General features: G+C 39.9%; 1 protein-coding gene across 12 annotated transcripts in view; it reads right to left on the bottom strand.

The window, feature by feature from the left end:
• The window catches only part of BEGAIN (brain enriched guanylate kinase associated), a 156,760-nt gene that overhangs the window by 90,416 nt on the left and 43,707 nt on the right, over positions 1-22,637 (bottom strand). For 7 of the 12 annotated variants that reach the window (XM_068192426.1, XM_068192425.1, XM_068192428.1 and 4 more), the window contains one exon: positions 21,939-21,967. The exons of 2 other annotated variants lie outside the window; for them this stretch is intronic. In XM_068192426.1, coding sequence (XP_068048527.1) covers positions 21,939-21,967 — 29 coding nt within the window. Of the gene's footprint in view, positions 1-21,938; positions 21,968-22,341; positions 22,568-22,637 lie in introns of those variants that run through there. 3 more of the 12 variants (XM_068192427.1, XM_068192436.1, XM_068192431.1) reach the window with 3 other exon arrangements.

Below are 22,637 nucleotides of genomic sequence, written 5' to 3'. Positions count from 1 at the left end.
CAGCTTCTCACCTAATCAAATCTCACAGACAATCTAAACAGCAAACAAGACACAAAGAAACAGTTAGAGAAAGTATCACAAATTTTACAGTAATGCAAGACTGAAATAAGTACTTTGGGCCACAGGGATGTGCTCCCTATCATGTTCTATAATCCATTTAATCAACTGATCGGGATTTTTCGTGAAATTAATTTAGTTTTAGTTTTTAGCCCCATTTTTATGGTTACAAATAGTCTTTCAACTACAAAACTAAATGTATTCCTGCTCAGTTATTGCTCATTTGTTTTTGTACCCATGCTGCCCTGTAGCTTAAAGTGTTTATCTACCTCTCTGCTCACTCATAACTTTTGTCTACTCATAAAGAACAAGATGGGGGTGGGGGGGAAATGAGGTAGTCAGAAAAATTACTTGTGAATAACTGAAGTTTAAGAAGAAATCTCCTTGTAATTGAGATGATAAATGAATTTGAAGATTGACCTTTTCTTCTCCTTTGTCCTCTCTGTTGGCTCAAGTCAGTTACATCTACTGATTTGTGAGATTTGGCTCCAAAGAAAAGAAATTGCAGCTTATGTTTCCCAGCTGAGGGAAACATAAGGACAACCTGCAAGAGCACCCTAATACCTCAGGGGTGAGGTTAGAGGGGACTGAGAAGGTCAGGACTAGGCTGGGTGGAAGGGCCTGACCAAGAGATACCTGAGGTGAACGCTTTTGCTCTATCTCAAGGTCTGATCTCTTCTGCTTGAACTCTGGATGTTTTTGCTCTTGTCACTAAAGCAGTTTCCTATTTTCAGTTAAGATTGGATAGTTATTTTGGTAGTTTTTTAAAAGGGACTTGCTGATAGCTGCTGTTGGCACCTTGCTCCCTGTGTTCTCCAAAAGAAGGGAGTGTTTGTTTACTGTTCCCAAATACAGAGCACCTTTATCACCACACTAACAATGCAAGGAGGTTTTTAATACCTCATTTCTCCCAGTAAAGATGAAAGCACTGAGTCAGAGACACACAGGCTCAAAGTCCAGTGTCAGAGCTAAGATTCTCCTGCCCCTGAACTCTCTGTGTGATGGTGGTTTGCCCCTTGCTCCACATGCCCATGGTTTTGCCATGCAAGGCCTTGGGAGGTGGCTGTGAAATTGAAAAGGTTTCAGCAGAAATAATTTTTTTGAAGCAGGTTTCCTGCATAAATGTCTGCATGCTCCTCAGGAAGAGAAAGATCCATCCCTTGACTTAAGCTAAAGAAGCCAGCTCTTCCTTGTAGCAGAAACATATGTGTTGTAAATGTCAAATCACTGCAAGATTTGTATTTTGATGTCATTTGTAGCACAGACAACAACTATTTTTCATTCAAATAATACATCTTGGCTGGGAAGCTGATAAGCAGTCTCTGAGATTTAGTTATCATTTTTTTCTACTCTGCAGATACTTTCTGTGTGATTTAATCCCTTCCAGTCCCAAGGAAAAGCTTTGATCTTCTTATGTATTCTTATGAGCTGCACAAAATAATCTCAGATAGATTTTTGGTGTTGTGACCTTTGCTTGTGTTCAATTCTCTGCCTTTGCTGGTCAAGTGAAGGGCAAGTTCAAACTTTTGACAGTGGATGGCTTTACTTTGCTCTGGGTCACACAGCTTGCCTTCACACAATTCAGTCACACAACTCTCCTTCCTATTGGAGCCACTGATTTTTTTTCATGCTTGTTCTCTGATGTTCATTAAGTTTTGTTTTTAATAGTTCACTTCATCTTCTGGCAGGGATTTTTATAGTGCTAAAGCCAAGTAACCTTCTTTCCTCTTGTAGTCCAAGCCAGTAATGACATGTTCACAGACTGAAAATGTTCAACTTTGCACGTTGGGGAAACAGCATTTTTGTGAGGTCAAAAAGTGGAAAAGAATCTTCATTAAACAAAATTCAAATTAAAGACTTACATCCCCCAAATCAGCCTGAAATATGCTGCCTGGGCTCATGGGATCTTGAACAGGGATTATTCAGATTTCCTTACAATACTGAATGAATATTAAGACTTTTTAGGAAGAGATTTTGGAAAGCCTCTGGCTTTCCAAATAGGTGCTTATTATAAACTGAAATTCATATGAAAAACTGATAGTGAGAAGAGGGTAAGAAAGCACAGTGATGGACAGGCTGATTACACTATACTGGATGACCTATTGATTGGGCAGTGCATCCAGTTCAGCGTGTTTAATCATTTTCCACTTTGCACAGGCTGCTTTATTGCCCTGAGCTGGCACAGTTCTTGCCTGCATGTCAGTGTGATAGAATACAAGCAAAGGGTTCTGAGCAATTCTTGAACTTGAAGAAACAACATGTACTACAGCTAATAATCAGTTCTTTACTGGGTAGGTGTGTACAGCTTGGTAGTGTTGGATATGTTTCTGTTTGTTTGTTTGGTTTTAATTGTAATTTCATTTTTTAGTATCAGACACTTAAACACTGTGCCTGAAACCACACTGTTCACATCCTTTCATAAAACATGACTGTCATCTATTTACTAGTAGTAATGGCAGTGCCTCAACAGTGCTAGCAGAGATGACTGGAAAAGATGTCTGTGTTAATATGATAAATGCCACTGTTTAATTTCAAGCAAAAAACAATTTTACACAACAACATGTCACACGTCAATTAATTTTCTCTCCTGCTCCAAGCTGTAGCTAATCTATGTATTTGCAGCACACCTATGACTGCACTATTCATAGACATTTTAAGATTTGGTGTTTAGAAGGGCTTGATATTCAACTAATTGGGGAAAATAAAGACTATCCAGTTTCATAAATAAAAGAAGAAAAATGAAGAGTAACCATGTTATTCTGAAGTACTAGATGACCTAAGTTAAAATGGAATTCTACACAAACATTAATTATGCTCTGTGCTTCCTGCTGAGTAACTGTGTTCAATAAAAATTGTTCCCTACAAGTCAGTGCAAGCTGTCATTTCAGTGAGTTTGTAGGGGTTTGTAATGGGCTGAAATGTGCACCCTGATGTTTTATACAAGTGACTTTCACAACTCTGTTCCTTTTAGGCTCTGAGAAAAGACTTCTGTACATTCACAGGAAATGTGGGGCCTGGCTTCCCTGGCTTTTTGGAAACAACAGTGATGCTTTGCTCACAGATGGAATATCATTTTCCCCTTAGCAGTGGCTCTCAAAGGTTTGGTGTTTTTCTTCTCTCATCTAAGTGCATACAGTATTTCATGCATAAACATAAGGATATGGTGAAATCTAACAGTGGCATATGAAGACATGGAATCAGTCACCCAGATGACCATGGCTACAAGCACAAATATGGTATCGACACAGGAGGAGTGAGTTTGTTTGTATGTTCATGTCTGCCTACCTCTGTCCACAGCCTAAAATTCCTAAAGGAAAATAAGGAACACGCCCCAGTCATTTTGACATTTCTGTATAGAAACACTTTGTCTCTTTCTGGTAAATGCTTTTCTTTGAACAATAGAGTTGCAGACCCATATAATTATAACTGATTGAGCTCAGTGTTTATCAGAAATTATTCTGCTGGATGGCATCTGTTACAGGGGTAAAAAAATAAATACTTCTGTCCTTAAATTAAACTACGTAAAAGGAAAAAAATACTGAAAATAAACACATGTGCAGTAGATACTGATGTTGTCCTTTAAACTCCCATTCCATCCAATGAGAATTTTAGTATATAAAGGACCTAGACTGGGAGTTTGTAGAATCATTGAAAAAATAAGTTAATGAAGGTCATGTGGTCAAACATCTATTTCAAAGTAGATTAAATCAGAACAGGATACTTAGGGCCTTGCCGGGTCAAATTCTGAATATCTTTAAGGATGGGAATATCATAATCTCTCTAAGCATTCTACATTACTCTCCTTCTCTCCTATTGTCTGGCCTCAGACCATTGATACAACCAGACTTAAATTTGACCAAAATGCACACCAAGAAAAATGTTCCATTTAGAGAAGACCGGACCATTGGCACCACAAAAGTTTGGTCTGTTAGGAAAATCATTAGTGATAACTGGTGAAGGGGGGAGAGGATTTGATAGGAAAGCACTGAATCTGTTAGAGAATTTCACACTTTCAGGCCTGCCTTGCAATTTCTAGGGGAAAGTTTTAGTGGAGTAATTCTTGCTTAGCCTTTTGTGTAGATATTGAATCTCAGAAAAAATTGGTTAGGATGGGACATTTAAAGATCAACTGGTGCAACCAAAGCGCCTGCAATGGGCAGGAACATCTTCAACTACATCAGTTTGTTCAGAGCCCCATCCAACCCAACCTCGAGTGTTTCCACAGATCTATCTACCACCTGTCTGGGCAACCTCTGCCAATGTTTCACCAAATTCCTTTTACCAAAAAAAAAAAAAAGAAAAAAAATTCCTTTAAGGGACGATTTAATTTTTAAACTAAATATACCCTCTTTTAGCTTAAAACCATTTACCCTTGTCTTCTCGCAACTAATCTTACTAAACAGTGTGTCTCCTTCTTTCTTATAAGACTCCTTTAATTACTGGAAGGCTGCAAAAAAGTCTCCCTGGAGCATTCTTTTTTTCCAGGTTGAACAAACCCAGCTCTATCAGCATTTCCCTCTCCAAGAGGACATGTTCAGCTTATGACTAATTGAACAGAATCAGTCTTCCAAAAGAGTTTATCTGGTGTTTAGCTTGCTTCTTGTTTTCTCCACTGACATTATTAATAGTTTCTGCCTGGCTTATGGCTCTTTTATCCTACTGAAGGAAGGAGGGCAACTCTCTTATGGTGGCACCTCAGTGCAGTTGGCCATCCCACTGCATGACAGAGGTGATTGCTAGGAGACAACTATGCAGACATTAATGGTGGCACTACTAAAATGGGAATAAAAAAAAAAAATCACTGTGTGCTTGTCCTCTCAGTGCCTTTAATAGCTGCTGCACAGTGAAAGGTTGGGCATCCTTACTTTTTTCACTAATGTAAAACTTCTTTTCTGATTTCAATATAACTACACAGGACTAAGGAGGAGGCATGTCTGTAGCCTGCAGTAGAAAATCCAGTTAAGTCTTTGTGCTTTAGTATCATCAGTGGTGTACTGCAGGAGTGGTCAGAAAACAATAATTCTTCACCTGTGTGTTTTATAGATCTTCTCAGTGCAGCTGGAGTGTTTATTCATTCTCATTCCAGTCTTGTCTCCTTCGATATCCTTTTAATTTGATGCACAACACCTTCTCTGCCAGAGTGAAATGCCACAAGCAGGCAAGGTGCTCACTTCTGAGGAAAAGCAGCCTGATCTGCAAGTCACTTTTTTCAACCCCACACAGATTTAAAAAAAAAAATTAAACTCTCTGAGTTGGAAAGATAAGGCTTACTTCTAGTATTGCAAATGTAAGCAGCTCTGCTTAACATTAATTTTAGGGAGAACTTTTCAAAGTGTATTTTAGGAAGACTCAGCAGCTGGAAATGGATGTGTCTACAAGCACACAGACTCATCTACAATGTACCCAAGCCTGGCACTCGAATAGATGCACTGCTGGTACAATTTTCCTCTTGGAAGCCATAAGAAGCTGGGGTTGTCTGTCTGGGAGGCACAGATAAAGAAGGAAAGGAGGTGAATGCCTTAGGTGAAACCTGCTGCTACAGAAAGGGACCTGGAGTGCAGGACTCCCACTGCAGAACCCCAGGACCAGGTGCTCTCCCATGCTGCTTGATGGCTTTGGGCTTGGAACAGTCACCCATCGGCTCTTAGACACTGGGCTAGGGGTGCTGCAGTTGCTGAGCTTATTCATGTAAGTGCTGAATGTTTTGTTTCAAATTACATGCTGAAAATGTCCATTTGTTCCCATTTGAATATACTCCATTCAAACTTGCCAAGATTTATGTTCTAAAATGGGAACTGATGTCCCATTCTTTACAATCACTGTATTAGCACTCAAATAGTCCTGCTACCCAGCTGGAGAGTCCTTTGAACAATCATAGCACCTAAATATGGGAGATCCATATCTAGAATGCAGTTTATAATGCAGAACTTAGAGTCCAAGCAGCACTTCTGAGAATGGGAGCAAAAGATGCAAGGGTCAGAAAAAAATAAAATGCACTCTTTCTTTCCAAGTCAGAACAAAGAGTACAACTTCAAATGTGAAGAACTACATAGAAACTACTGCAATGCCTTATCTATCTAACAAGACTGAAGTAATTCATGAGCTTTTAATGACGTAGAATCCAAGAGCAAATATTAACTCTTGTGCAATGAGTCATCTGCAGATCTGAATCTCCCTCTGGTGTCCTACTAATCAATAAACTTTCTTGTCCTACCTGCACCTGGTATATTTGAATTAGATAACCAGTTGATGTTGGTGCCTCATAGCTTTCTATGTCCTTACTTCATGTTGTCTTTTTAGTCTCAAAAAGAGCTCTCCACCATTCCCAGTTTTACAGATGAAAACTGGGGCCTAAAAATGTTAAAGGTAACATTCATACAGTCCTTGAAATCTTAAATCCCCTCTGAGAGATTTGCAGCACCTTTTTGCTTTTTTTTTTTTTTTTTTTTTTTTGTTTTGAGAAATAAATTTTTTTTTAAACTAGTCTGCTTAAAAAACTTCCCTGCAAAGATGCTTCCAGCTTGGATACAAAGTTCTCTCTTACTAAACAACCTTCTTGGTTTCTTTAACCCTTACATTTCAGACCTGTAAGGATTGTGTGTGTGTGGTGTATCCCACGGCATCTCCAGGTTTCTGCCAACATCCACTTCTGCTTCCTGCCTCTCCTGCCTGGGTGCAGGATTGAATGCCTCAAGTTTTCCCACATGGCAGAAGACTCTCTTTGCTTTGTTACATTCCTCTAAATGCCTGCTTTACTTGTCCCTGCAAAAAGAAAGGGATCTGAAAGTCTCTTTGATTGATGTCTCAATCTGTTTTTTCATTTCTTGTGCTGTCTGTTTCACCTAGATTCTGTCACTGATAATTTTCTTTGAAATGTAATGGATAAGCTTCCCAACCATCCATCTCCTCCTTTAACCACAACTTCTTTCCATGCATTAATGACTGAAAAGTTACATTTTCATTTAAAGTGAATTTGCAAAGCAGCCTTTAAATAGGCAGTTCTAATATTCTGACACTGTTGAAGCTATTAGAAGAATAAATCAAAAGAAAATTCTCCTACTGCCTGCACGAAATGAGGGGAAGGATAAAGCAGAGGCCCCAGTACTGTGACGCTACACAACAGCAATTACCATAAACTGAAAAGGGCATGGAAATGGTAGCTAGAATTGGGCTTATCTCCCTGAAGTTGAAAGGTGTCAGAAAGAGGAGGAGTGGGGGGGAAAGGAAACTGCACTATTGAAACTGAAGCCACGGTAATTGCCTTCATCTCACACTGGTTTTTATTCCTTATTGGATGACCTTTTTTAATGCACAGGAAAACATCAGAATAAATCATTCTGAAGATTACCTGTAGAAAGAGCAGTAAGTATTTTGATCTGAATGCAGTTGAGTCTGCTCATACTGGTGGTGGATTTAGCTCAAATATACTTCTAATAGTACTTTTCTTGCAAGAATATATGCAATGATGCTTATCCAGTATCCTCTAAGTGATGTTAGTATCTGTGCAATGAGTAGCACTGATTTTGTTGGGATTATTTGTACTTGAGGTCAAGTTAAGAACAAGTCTTTGTATCTGGATCCTTACTCACAAGGGTTCTCTGCTATGGAGAGTAAATAAGAAGAAAAACAGTCTTTTTGAAATAATTTGTGCGACAGGGAAGAAGTATACAGTTCCACAGGCATTTTGATTTGGCTGAGGAACATTCTGCTTTGGAACTTGTCCCTGCTCCTTGGCAGAGGGAAACTACTCATTTCAGAAATGGTTATTCTGCTCCTGGAGCAAGAACTTTGCTCTCTTGTTCTATGTTCTCTGCCCTCTTTATCTTATTACAAAAAATCCCTGCCTGTGGTCTCTTGGCTTTGACAGAAACCCCTCAAAGAACTTTGAGAAGTCACTTACTCGTTCTCAGCCTTGCCTTTAAGAAGGCAGCAATACTTGCAGGAGCCTCAGAGGGTTCTTGAGAGAAGGATGACATCTAGAAGTGCAAAAGTTCCTTTGTTGGCCAAACAAACCTACACAGTGAAAGCAATGATTTCAAATTTCTCTATCTCACTGCTGAGCTTCTGCTCTTTGTTCAGGGAAAGGCAGGCAAAAAGACATGATTTTTATTTCCTTTACATTTCCAATACAACATATACAACGTGAATGTTTTGCATGCTGGTTTAGAGTTTTTTTTTAAATATAACTGATGTTTAAGTAGTCTAATGATCACTCACATCACTCTTATTATGCAGGTAAACAATGTGCCTACCTTTACAGGACCAATAATGCTGTACAGCTGGTGAGAACCATTAGTAACTTGACCTTCCTGTCTGATTTGTACTTATGCATCTAATAATAAATAATCACATGTGGAAGAGTCAATAGGAAATAATGTAACACATTCCTTTTAATACCCTAATTCAGCAAAATAAACCATGGGAAGCATTTCAGTAATTTACTAAAGTAAGTGCCCTCAGCAACTTCTGCATTTGAGCTGTTTGGTGCTCCAGCATGAAGAAAATTGTCTTGGTAATTAGTTATATTGTTATTTATTAGTCCCCAGACAACATTCTATTTTTTTTAAGGAACAGGCCTTTTCTTCTCTATCTCCCTTCACCATTACAAAAAAAAAAAAAAAAGTTTATCTATGAATCTTTCCCCTTGCCAAACTGCCACTTTTTTTCTGTTTACTACTTTCTCCAAAAATTCCCAGGTATTGAAAAACAGCTTCTGATTCACAGCTGCATTGATGGAGCTGCAGGAGACTCCCTCTTATTGCATCTCTCTGAGAAAGCCACAAGAACAACTGGGCTGGCATGGGAGCACAAGTGGAGGGGATCAGTGGTTGACAGCACTGCAAGCAGACACTGCAGAAGTCTCCTATGAAACCTGGGCTTCAAGGGAAATACGAAAAGTGAAAAGCATAATGAAACAGACTGGCATTAAAGCAGAATATTAAACCTCAGTCTCTGAAGTTAGATGAAAAATCATCTCTGTTAAAGTTGCATGTCCTTAGGCATGGAGTTTTCAGCTGTTTCTGGAGTAATATGGTGAAAAATAATAGTCTGAGGATCAAAACTAGGATGAGAAGGAACTCACTACTTCCTGGAAGCACTCAAACTGAGGTGACATAAATAAGAGATTAATCTTAAAAACTGTTGGGTTGCAAAATACCAGAGGCTAATGTTCTGCAAACCTAACTCAAGATTTGGGGAGGGAAAGGGTGAAGCTGTTGATGGAGCAGGAAGAGAATCTCTCCAGAAGGCAAATGGGTGGGAAACGCATGAGGAAAACATACCAGACTAAGGAGAGGTGGGGAGAAAGGCTGGAGACTTCTGCATTTGAGTGTAGGTGGCTATGACCTCAATAAAAAAAACACTTCCCCCAGTGTCACCCTCGGTCTCAAAGTGATTTTTATTCCTCCTGTTCCAGAGTTCCAGAGGAACAGACTGTCATCACTCTTTTTTTCTGTCTCACATCACTCCCTCTGTGGTACTATTTCTTACAGCCTTAGCAGGAAGCATCTTGTTTGCATATACCTCTTTTAATAAACAACATAATTTCTATCTTATTTAATGCCTCCAGATTTTGTGCTTTCTCAGTACTGGCCTTGTTGCAGTTGCTCTTTCAAAGTACTCCAGTTTGAAGAAACCAAGAATTTGTCTCTAACTTTTTGACTGTAGAAATGTTTTGGGTGGTGTTTTTTTTTTCTTTCTTTTTTTTTTTTTTTTTTTTTTTTTTTACTTAGTGACTCAAGCTCCACAAAGTACCATTCTTACTTCTCACCAGCTGGTGGTCCATATGCCGCTGCATCTCTACTCTTGTAAATACACGTTTGAAGTCATGCTTGTAGATCAGACTTTTGGTGGTTAATATGGCAATATGTTAAAATGTCAAGCAATGCAAAATGAGTGAGTCAGGGGGAAAAAAATAGAAGCAGTATTCTGCACATTTATAAAATTTTCCTTCTAAAGGGCTCCCAGTGGTCTGCAGACATCGGGGGATTCCTGCTAGTCTGACAGGGTCAGAACAGGGCTGGGATTCGGGATCCACAGCATCTTGATAGAAGCATCTGTGAGAGGCAGTGGCTCCCAGCTTCTCAATGTTGTCTACCAACATGTTTAAACTAAATTAGGAACAAAAAATGCAGTCTGACACATTGCCCGTGAAAGATTGCCAGCTTCTAACTCCAACTCTTCATTACTCTGGAAAGAGTGGTGAGTGTTCTGTGAGGAGATCATAATTTGTTACTTGGTACTCAAAAAATGAAAAGAAAAACAAAAAAAGAAGGAAATCCTTTGAACTTTGACATTGCTTCAGAGAGAATCCTAATGACTGTGACTGCAACCTGTGTCTGCAGAGCAAGACCATCAGAGGCTTCAAATCTCTGGACCTCCAGAGAAAATATGGACCTCAGTCCATATTTTCAACTCAGTCATGGCAGCACCTTCACCACCTGCATTTCAAGCAGAGGTACAATCTCTGACCTCTCATACTTCCTCTTTTCATTGCATAATTGCCCTTAAATTTGGCAAGCCAATGCCCTAATTTCTAGTGCTGAAGGAAGTAGCCAGGGTAAGAATAGAAAATGCAGCTAAGAGCTTTCTAGAAACAAGATGCCACTAGTAAGGGGATAATAGTTTTTGTTGATTTTACTGATTCTGCTGTTAGTAACAATGCCTTTTGTCATTGTGAATGTTGTAGTTAACCAGTCTCCAATTCAGTGGCTCACAATAAAAGTATAAGGAAACAATTGTGCCATAAATTCATGATGCAGTTTTATGCCAACTATGGGAGCATGAGTGCAGACTTATAGCTGGAAACACTCTGGATATGAATGACAGGAGTGTCATGTGAGTAATTTATTGTTTATATTAACATAAAAAAGTATAAATAGCACAGCCTTTTAGAAAAAACAATGTGTTGTTTTCTTGAGTCTCTTTCCATTTACATTAATCTCTCTGCAAAGCTGTAGTGAACTCTTCAGCTTCTGTGTGGTCTATGCAAACAAATATGTAATGTAGCTAATCTATGCATAATGAGGTAGATAACACTCAAAAAGGAGTTGTGGTTCTGGGGAAAATTTGGAATCCTCCAAGGATGCAGTAATGGATTCATTCAGTTAGAATTCAGCATGCAACCATATCCATGCTTATTTATATCTCAAGATTTTTCCCAATATTGTGCCTATAGAGATGACGAATAAGGAGATGGGATGGTCTAAAATCCAGGCTGGCAATTTGATCAGAACTGTCTGCTCTGCCTGCCATGATAATTAGTAGTTCAATGCTATAGGAACCTTGAGATGAAAATCCTAGTAGACTTAGTTTTTACTGTTTTAGGATTTGGAGTTCTCTTTGGGGGATGGAGATGAGAATGCAAAGTAACTGCAAAGCCACAGTAGAGAAGTCCGGTCCACATTGTTTTACTGGAAAGCATTCATTAAAATTTTACTATCAAAACTGTAACTCAAAGTTTCCATGTTCATTGAGTCCAAGTAAAATGATGCTTATTTGCTTCACATTCTTAGGTTACAATAAAAGTTGTTTTCCACACTGGACTATGGGAGAGTTATCACTGCATTAAAAAAGAATGGTTTTAGATGAAAATAAATGTTCTTAATAGCAAAGTATATTGAGCCAAACTGTCTAGATTAACACTGTTTTCTCAAACAGCTCCAAGTCATTGTATGCTGGAATGAATGGGACATCTCTGAGGTTTTTCTCTGTTACATTTAGATGATATTCAGTTCTAGTTTGTAAAGAAAACCCTCCAGAAGCTCACAGCATGTGAAGCCCGTCAGTTCCAGTAAGTGAATCTGCTGAGGCTTTATCAATTTAAAAAGCATAACACAGTTATAGGAAAGCAAGTTGAACTATATAGTTACTGTAAAACTCTGCATCAGCAGCTTTGTCAAGGTGGAGAAAAAAAATGTTTTCAGAAGTTATCGTTATCTAAAACTTTTTGCATCATATGCAGTAGACAAGACAGCTAAAGTCCTCTGAATTGACATTTGTTAGCAGACTACCTGTTTAGTGCTATAATTTAATGCATTTTTAATTTTTCAGGAAAAAAAAAAGACTTTTAGGTTAGGTTGTGATTTCTCTTGTAGATTGAGAAGGAGGGAAATGGAGTAGGGAGGGAGGGAAGTTGCTTTGTTACTAAACAGTATAGGTCAGCTAAATTTGGCCCAAAGAAACTCATGTCAGTCTCCTCTACCAATGACTCATTTCTTCCCTCTCCTGCTCATATGGTCTGTTGCCAGAGCTACCCCTTGAGTTATACAAAGGCCTAATTAACCTTCTCCATGGAAAAGCCAAGACTCTTGGTCCTTCCTTCACACGGAACTGTAGTCTACTGTGTATCTCTTAAAGGCTTCCTACTCTTGGTGCCTTCTGGAGTGAAAGAGTTTAATAAAGAGCATTTGATGTAAAGACCAGATACTGGCAGCCTCTTGTGAAGAAATAAAACAGGATCAAGCCACGAAAATATGCTTTGGGAGGCTCCACTGCTGGGAATGTCATTTTAGCAAGAGGGCTGCAGTGGTTCCAGCTGCAGAGCAAGGGCGCTATTTTGCCTTCCACAATAAGAAAACAGAAAATTTCATCATTCTCATTACCTTTATCAGCCCTATTTACCTGGGGACCTCTGCAAGCTTGTCAGATATGTAGGGACTCCAGAGCAAAGACTGGCACTAACTGGGCTATTCTAGACTACATCTTGAAGTGTGGGCTGGAAATCTACCTGGAAACCTGCCCCTCATGCCTATTGAACATTGGTACAGTAGGGAGGGGTAAGGCAGGAAATGTATTTCTGTTCCAAAAGGCTTGTGAGGGCTCAGAACTGAAGTGGACATGGAGAGGTTCAGACTTCTCAGGGTCACACTGCTGATGTGGCTTGGGACTCCAGAGGTGTTTCCTTCACTGCGTGGCTCTGCCCAGCATTGTGTTTGCAGGGCTGCAAGGAGATGGCAGCATGGGATTTGAGCTGCTGTGCAGATTTGGACAAAAATCACCCAGGCCAGTCATGCACCCTTTTTAGCAACAGCCTGTCTTTGAATTCAGCACTGGAAAGAAGTAGGACAGAGGACCATTTGGGCATGTGTAAAAACTTCCTGGTCAGTTTTGTGACTGGAACAATCAAATTTTTCTGTGTGTTTAGGTATCCTGTTGCTTTCCAAGTAATTACTTAAATATTATTGCCACTCTTTCATTGCTTTTCATTCACTCTGCTTGCATTGCTTTAGGCTAGTTTGCTGTTTTTCTCATTTTTACCCAGTCTTCAGAGTATTTGACTCAATCTTTCCTTCTTTACTTCTTGGTCTCTTATCAATCTAAATCTGAATGCAAATACAAATAAAAGCGTCATTTTTATTCATAAGCTGAGAGTCAAAAATAAACATACAGTTTATTTTGAATTTGAACAGGACTGTTTCAGTGCTATAGATTGTTTGAATGTAGCCTCAAAAATCCAATTTCCCTGTAGAAAACAGCACTTGCCTCATCATTAAGGATTTCTGTCCATGAATATACCTTGTTACTAGTTTCACACTGAATTGATAAGAATATTGGGTAGAGCTACCAAATGTTTATTTTTCAACCACTCATGGATCTGCTTTAAATCTTGGAATGTACTTGGTACACCTTGGTCTGGACTGTTTCTAATTAAATCCTTGGAGATACTTCTTTTTTGTTACGGGACAGAGATAGGCTTCATAAAAAGCGGAAATCATACCTCAGGCAGGTGACCCAGCAGTTACAAACTTAGTTACATATGTGCATGCAAAGTCATGTGCCACACATTTGCCGCTACTTAAATGTAATTTCAGACACTTACATCTATAGAACTTCTTAGCAGTAAGACCAATTATGCAGATATATAGGCAATTTCTTTTTTTTATATGTAGACTACTTTGTACAGGTGAAGCATTGAATACGGTGTTAATTTGTGCACTACTTTGGTTAAGCCAGCATACCTGAGTTAAATAGTAGCAGAAAGATTTAGCACTTTTTAAACTAGAAAGCACCGAAAAAAGGAGTGCTGATTGCTTTCCTCTTCAAATTGCCTTTCCTCTTCTTGCCTGCTGCAAGAATGAGCTCTTGGGTGATAAGGGAAAAGATTAAGTAGCCATTCATTGCTGGGAATTCCAGTATAGTTCTTGGAATGCCTTAAAAATAAAGCCGTTTTTTAAACTGATCCTTTTATCTAAATGGCAGTTATAGCTAACAGAAACATAAACTTAGCTATTTGCTTGACCTGATTGGTATGAAAGCTTCAGAGTTAAGGTCCTTTGCTCTGACATGGATATGAAACTGGCCTTGAACAGCAGGCAGCAATTTGGAGCTGCTGAGTCATGAGAGTTTCTTGTGAACATGAGGGTCTTTGTAGAACAGCAGTGACTCCCTGAAGAGCTCAGTGTTCCCAAAAAATTGTGAAGATCCTAATTCCTTCTACTACATCCTCCTCCTCTGTCTCCTCCTTCTTTTGAAAATGGGAAAAATCAAGGCAAGGTGGTAAAAATTTTCATTTTACTCTGAACAGCTGAAATGGCATTTGTGTAGTCATGATGTCCTAGTATGTCATCTAAGTCAGTCAGCCACTGCTTTGCCAACAACATGCTGCTGAAATACTGCTTGCCTTCTGAGATGCAGGTCTGCTGCATGAGTTGTGTGTATATGTTCACTTGAACACAACTTCTCAATTTTGGTTTTGCTGACACGGTGACAATTGGGCAAGTTCAGGATGACAATTTGATTTTTCAATGATTTTCAGAGCTTAAAAAATGCACATATGAAGAAAATCATGCTTTAAGGAACGATAGAGCTGCATGTGACGTGGAGGCCCTCACTTTTATGCCAGTACAAACATTACTACAAACCAAGAAATTAGCAGCAGCTCTACACTGTTCAGTGAGGCAGATCTTGTTTCTCCTGGAAGAGTTGAATAACAACAGTTGTGCAGTGCACACGAGCAGCAGGACGATCATACACATGAGAGAAATCCTTCAAGGAGCTACAGGCACTTATGATCCTGCTATTCTGCTGGAGGGCTCTGTATATTATACAATCTTCACATTCTTGAATTCCAAAAAGCATGGTTACACCTCACTATCTACTGTCTATTTTTCAGCACATTGTACTTCATGCTAAGCTGGCTTTAGGTCATCACTAAAACATAAAGACAATTCAGTCATTTCAATTTTTAATATGAAAAGCTTAATAGTTTTGATATACTTCAGATGCTTTTGATTTTTAAAGAACACTGCATCAAATGTGGTGATACAGGTTTTATTTGAATGCATTCTAAAGTCACTTGTGTGTAAATCAAGAATTGATTGGTAAATTAAATTGCCTAAGCCATGCCAGCAGCAGCAGAGCTGGAAATTGCAAAAGGCCTATAATAGTGTTGCAGACAAGTTATCTCCTTTCTTTCATCAGTCTGTGAGCTGTAGCAGCAGCAAGCATTCAAAATCTACTTGATTTCACCACAGAGCACACTCAAGTGCAGTTCACAAACTGTACTGTCCTTGAACCATCTGGGGTTCATAGTGTGAAAACTCATATTCTTCAGCTTATAATATTGTTTTGTTACTGCTGCAGTGGCTGCCACTGTTTGCTTTGCAAGTTGCTGCTTTCAGTGTTCAGCACACACCCCTCAGTAGCTTTGGTCAAAGTGCTTACATAAACTGAGGCTAATAGCAATAAAGGGGAGGCATCCAGTTTTCTCACCTTTTGATTTCTTAGAATCATGGATAATTGTGTCTTTGGAACTTGAAGGAGGACAACCCAACAACAAAAAAAAAAACCTGTTCTTTAAGTTCTGCTCCTTATGATACAAAGTTCTGAACTAATCACAAGCACTATACAAAATGGATTTTTCTTTATTATTTCCTTAAATATTTGTCTGAAATGCCTCCTTTTATTTATTTTTCTTTTCTGAGAAGCTCATGGCATTGCTCAGTGATGCATTTTGCCTTGCAAGAAAGGGGTAGGCAGATCATTATTTGTAAGCTAGGCATCACTGAGGTCCAGCCTTTTCCCAATGACTCACTGCAGCTCCTGGCTGATGGCATGGCTCATCTACTCCTACCTACTTCCTTGGTCTCTTCAGATGTTTGCTCATCTCCCACTTGTCCCTGGAGGCCACTTTACACAGCTCTACCTGGTTTCATTCAGCTTGAATCTGCTCTGCCCTCTGTTTCTGTCATGTTCCTTGTTTGGTGGATGCTTTTGCTTCACTCAGTATTTCTCTAGAACTAAAAGGGTGCTATAACACAACACTTGTTACATCAGCTGATGGGGATAGCTCCTTGCATACTGACGTCACTGTCTTTTAGATTATTCTTCCAAGCAGCAGACAGATGCTCAGGGCACAGGATTGAAGGATAGCATAGCAGCAACACCCCTTCCTCAGCTGAAGTAGTGCTGGTTTGACTGACTAGCACAGGGAACAATAATACTGGAAATTAGGTGTGATAAGCTGCACAAGCATACTGTGCCTCTGACAGCACTAACAAAATTCTCAGAGGTAGATCAGCTTGGCTCTGTACCTCAACCAATCCCAGTTCCAGGGATATAGTTCCCCTGGGGGCTGTGAATATACCTGTGTGTGTCCATTGCTCCCATTGCTAATGTTTGACAACCACCAAACTCAAAGCTGAGTGTAGTCTTGGGGGGAGGGAGAGACGTGCTTTAGCTACAGTCACACCTTGGACGGCAGCAGGAACAAACCAGATGTGCTGAAAACAACATAGCAAGGCTGTCACTGCTGCTGGGACTGCCTGGCAGATAAAAACAGCTTGCAAAACAGAGGAAAAATAAAAACCTGCTTTACCTGTTTGAATATATGTTAGGCAGCTTTTTTATCCTTTTCCTTTTCTTCTCCATCTTTGAAAATGCACCCAAAATTCACCCAGCTTGATGACTTTTTTATTATCACCTCTAATGACCCCAAAATCTTGGCCCCTTCATGCTAGCATTTCCCTATGCTCTATTTCTTCCGAGCTTGCCCTGTTCCATCTCTTTGCCTGTGTCCACAGCTGGGGTTTCACATCCCAGCATCAACTAGAGCCTGCAGACACTGCTGAGCAGATGGTGGAGCTGCTTCTTGCACAGCCCTGCTGCTGTCCTGTGGCATTTTGCTTCTGTACAAGGCAGTGGCTCCCAGCATATCAGCTGTGGATGTGAAGACCAGACCTAGGGTAAAGTAAACCATGTTTGTTGGTTAACTTTCTGGGAAAAAAAATCCTCCCCTTGTGCTCAAGTATGTGGTAAAATTAAAGTAGATGCAGGCTGAGAGAGGAATAAGGACAAGGTGGGGATGGCAGGAAATTGCAGTGTGTTCATTAGCATATGAAGAGTCGATATTTATACCAAGTGCAAGGAAGGCAGCATGATCAGGTGGGCATTTAGGAAAGTATTTACATTTCCAGTAAACAATGGCAGAGGCTTTTCCCTAGAACTGCATGTGCCTCTGATGTTCCTTTTGAAGAAACCCATATTCCTTCCTTACCACAGATGAACTCAAACATGCTTGAGAAAAGTCCAAGTCTAAAAATTCAAGAGACTTGGATCAAGCTGCTGACTTACTACCAGCTGTGTGTGCAAAACAAACCACTTTGCTTTCATATGTTCTGAAACAAGGACTACAGTGAAAGGAAGATGTTACCTCAGAGGTTCCTTGAGACACGGGTCACTTTTATCAGAGATCCCTGGGTAATTAGTAAAGTGCCCCTACTGATGCTACCAAAATAAAGTTGAGGAATCCCATGATTATATTGTAAAGTGGAAACTCAGCCTCCTTAGAGGTATTGTAAGCCTGGCAGTTGGTCATGGTGATGATGTGTCTTGTTTTGTGTACTTTTAGATATACAGTTCAGCCTATTGTGGATCTTGAAAGCTTAGAACTAAGAATATTGATTTATAGAGTTTATGAATTGTCACTGAAACTTTAGAAGTGGATTTAAAAAAAGAGAAAAAGATTTTATTGAACAATATCTGTCTCTTTAAGTGACATTTCCTGTGGAGTGAGATACTCTTCAGTGAAAAGAAGCTGAGAAGCTGATCAATATTTGTGTATAAAGTATTTCTAGAGATCTGTTTTGCCAAACATTACATCATCCTCACTAGAAAATTTGACTATTGTATTACAACCTGTATTTCAAGCAGGATGGAATGGAAGCAAAGAAAAAGTTGCCAGGAGTCTGTACTGGAGTCGCAGTGGAACTGGTTTTTCATTTGCAATTTTTAAGCATTCTATGGGTTCAATCTGACTTAAAAGAGTACTTTCCAGTGTACTGGCAATTTTATGTGCCAGCCACCACAGTTATACAAGGCCTCAGGCTTGGAAGGCTTGTGCTTCTCTTGCATATATGCACCAAAGATAGCACACTGCTGAGTCAAAATAAGATAGTATAGGTACATTTGAAATTCACTTTATTAACTGAGATTTTGAGTCCTTGTTTATAGACATGAAATAGAACCAGATCCAAAAAACTGTATTTAAAAGGTTGGAGTCAGAAGTAATTAATGCTTAAAATGACTCTATAACCATACACAGCCAACCTACATAAGTGCAGATCCTCAAGAGGTTTGCGATTAGTAGTTAGCCTTACTTCTGCCTAATATATTGGTACCTTGAAATGTAATAAATACTGCACTCCTAAGATAATTTACAGTGAGAAGACTTCATTGCAAAAACTGATTATTTTCAGTCAAAGTTTTAGCACAAAACTCATGTTTCTACTTCTAGAGGAAGGTGTCCCTGTGTCAGGCTAAATACTGACAACCTCCCACCCCTGCTTCCTACTTCTCTTTCCATGCATAACTCTGTGACAGCAAGCCCCTGCTGAAAAGGGCAGCACATGACATTACAGGTCACAGCAGCTCCTTGGTCTGCAAGGGGAATTATTGCTGCATTATGTGAGACGAATCACATTTTTCTGGACAGATTCTCAGTGAAGGAATGTAACAATAAGACTTGTATTAGTTTGCACTGTTGTTTGTGCTTCCTGGCTCAATGTATTTTATGGCTGAACAAAGCATGAGCCATCAGTGGATCAATTTTTCAGGCTCCTGTATTCACGCCTCTCTCTGAATGGGCCTGGCTACCCCAGTCCTTGGGGATGCCCCCGATGGATCCCCATTCTCCTGGGCTGGGGAACGCACAAAGCTCACCCAAAGACTTACAGAGCTGCCTTCATAAAATATTTGGCCCCAAGGACTGTCACCTGATCTTATTTAAAATACTTCTCTTAAAGAGCACTGTGGAATGCAAACCTCTACTACTCTGACCCTGAGAGTTTTCAACCTGGCTTCACTGTCCTTTGGTTAAGCACCTTGCTCCTGTTGTCCTATTTCTCTAACAAGGTTTGTTTCCTTTTTGCTCATTACAGAACCTCTTTTGCAGGAGCTTTGTACCCTCTGTGCACTCCAGCTCCACAACTGGTGTGGGCTCACCCTCTAGTCCTTGGGCCAGCACATGCCAGGTGATGTGGAATGGCATATCCTCAGCTGGTAGCAAAAAGACAGTGGGGAAGGATCTGGGCACAGGAGATAGGGCAGAACACAATGAAGTATCATGTGGGAATGGCTTTTCCATGTTACACTGGTTTCTGCATATAACAAAAAATACCTCTTTCCTCCCAGCCTGCCATTTTCCTCTCGTTTCTTTTTTTCTTCTCCTAGCTTCAGGTTATCTCTCTTCATGACCTCTCTGAAGCCACTGTGGTTAAAACACAGGGTAATTTGTTTTTTACCTGGGTACCACACTTTGATAAGTTTAGAAAAAATCTAATTCTCTCCAGGCTGTGAGTTTACCAGCTATTTAGGATAACCAAGCTGTGAGTTTACCAGCTATTTAAGATAAGAATTCCTAATAGTTTTCTTAAACTGCCAAGGATTCTGTCAGTTTTCATCCAAGGGAATGACTGTCGACAGGGAGCCTGGAAAAGTTTGGGATGGAGCAGTGCAGCTTCTGCACTGGGTCCTGCTGGAGCTCCCCCAGCCGGGCTTGCTGCCCTGCTTGGGAGCACAGGGAGCTCTGGAACTGGCCTTGCACCTGCAGGGCTGATGGGGACAAGCCTCTGCCAGAATCAACTTTTGCACACAGGAATTTTCAACAGAAAATATCTTTAACAAACGCCTGAGAGAGCCTGACCCTTCTCTTTGTGGAGTTAATAGCGAAGCTCCTGCTTCATTTCAGTGGGGCAGGGCCAACTTTTCCATTTGTGTAGTACTCAGGGGGTACTGAGGTAAAGACTGGCAAGCCTGACAGCTGCAATGTTGTGGTGTTTGGAAAATGGAACTTTATGAATGTTTACTCTCATTATTGAAAATTCTTGGGGTTTTTTTTTCACTACATTCTGTTCATTCTCCTGGGCTCTGCAGCCCTTTATTGCAAAAGAGGCAAGACTAAAAGCAGAGGCCAAGGCATGCTCAGGAAAGTATTACAAGGATTAGACTGCATTTGTACACACATGCTTATCAAGCAAAGATGTAAATATATATTCACTTGCATCTTCCAGGAGAGTCATTCATGACAGAAATGTGCATACACTATAGGTGCTCATTTGGAATTTTTATTAGACACCAGTCTGCACACTGAGGCGTTTTCTCAGGCATTACTCAGGAAAAACTCACAGCTTTAACATTATAGTACTTAAATACATGAAAATCCATAATACATTGCACTGTGTTTTTCTTTCAGCTCAAAAGTTACAATACTTCTGTTTTGTACAATAGTACAATACTTCATGAGGCTCTACAAAAGTGTGTAAGTTAAGTGCTTTAAAAATACATTCTTAGTAACTTTTGGACATGCAGCTTCAAGTCCACTGTAAGAGACTTAACCTCCTTTGCCTCAAAAGAAAAACAGGATTCTGTTTCCAGCCCAGAATTCATTAAACATTTGATCAAATTTCTGTTTTGCATTTGCCCAGCTATTTCTTGAATTTCAGAAGTTTTCTGCATTTCTAATAAGTCAGGATAGTCTTTCCAAACTGAAGGAATCTAAGAAGTTTTTCTTGGACAAGAGTTGTCACTAACCAGTTACCAGATTCAGAGAAGGAATTTAGGCTTGTCCAATAAAATCAAGTAAGATCATGGCCAGTGTATTTGATTATGAAAAGAAGTTCCATGAAGTATTTAAAGGGTAGTAAAAAGTTCATCTCTTACCTATCACTTTGATAATGTATTAGTTGACAAGGTTTTACTAATTTTTAATTCATTTATTAAAAAGGGCTTCAATGCTTTCTTCTTTCTTTTTCTTTCTCAACAACATACACAAAAGCAATATCCCCCAAAGCAGACTTGCACTAGGACATGAGATGGAAAACTTATGTTTTAAAACCCATCTCCTTTTGCTTAAAGCAGAGAGATGTGCTGAGAAACTGGTACAGTATGACAACATTTTAAACACAGAGGAGACGAGATTTATCTGGCTGCTATACAATATAAAACAAAAATTGAACACCAATATTACAGTGCTATATTGAAACAAACCACATTAATTAGATGCTTTGAAGTCAAGCCTATATTTTCTTCAGCTTTTTCATGAATTATTGATCCACTTTCCTCATTAAATAGAATGGCAGGCTCTTGCAGTAAATGGACAAGTGGCTACAACATTTATATAATCAAATATGCTCTGCATCTGGCAATAAAACATGTTTGTGTGTAAAACATGCTTTCTGAATTGACATCCCTACAAAACAGATTTGCTAGAACAACCACATTCCTTTTCTTTTGTCTCTAAAGCACAGCTTGCCTTGCATCATCATGCAATCCAGTATTCCACTCTGATCGTATTAAGCAAAATATTTTCCAAGAGCCTGTATTGTGCATTGTGCAACAGAACATTTCTTCTCTATAATGAGATGTAAATAAACTGTCTCACTTACCTTATTTTCTCCATTTCTGCCGCAGAGGCCTACAAGAAATCAAATAATAGGAGCAAGTGAATGAAAGAAAACATTCACTCTGCAGATTTATGCATAGTTAAGGCTTTCCGAATGCTTGTCGGCAAGTGGCTACAAAGCGCCGGCGAGCGAGCCCCACATCTGCATTAGCCGAAAATAACACTGGCAGCTGAAGTGGGGAATAGAGCCGAGCGCAGTGGGAGCCCGGTGTACCCACGAGCCATGGGCACCGGAATGACTCAGTTGTAGCGCTGAGGCAGAAAACGGGGAGGGGAGAAAAAGAAGAAGAAGGGAAAAAAAAAAAAAAAGCCAAAAGCAAGCAGCAGCAAGTAACAGGTTACTGAGCCTCCCGGGTTTCCCAGGGAAAGTTGAATTGCGGTGCTACCCTCTGTGCGGTGGGCATGGCAGCGGGCTGGGCTGGCGGGGATTGACAGTGACTTCATCACACGTGAATTCGGAGCTCAATTCATCATCTTTCGCTGAGCCCGACAGATGGAGGGACACGAGCGTGCCTCCTTAGTGGGAGTTTCGAGTAATCAAATTACTTTCCTCAAGTAATACACTATCCTGACAATTAGCAGCTCAAGGCATGGAGGCGTCTGGTTAACCCTTTCGCTGCTGCTGGCCCGCCTGAAGCTGCCGGCCGCGGCCGCGGCCCCTGCCCCGCCGGGCTCCCGCTGA

The sequence above is a fragment of the Anomalospiza imberbis genome, chromosome 6 (genome assembly GCF_031753505.1).
Source record: "Anomalospiza imberbis isolate Cuckoo-Finch-1a 21T00152 chromosome 6, ASM3175350v1, whole genome shotgun sequence".
NCBI lineage: Eukaryota > Metazoa > Chordata > Aves > Passeriformes > Viduidae > Anomalospiza > Anomalospiza imberbis.
Note: the sequence above shows the minus strand (reverse complement) of the source record. Positions and strands in the feature narration are given on the sequence as shown.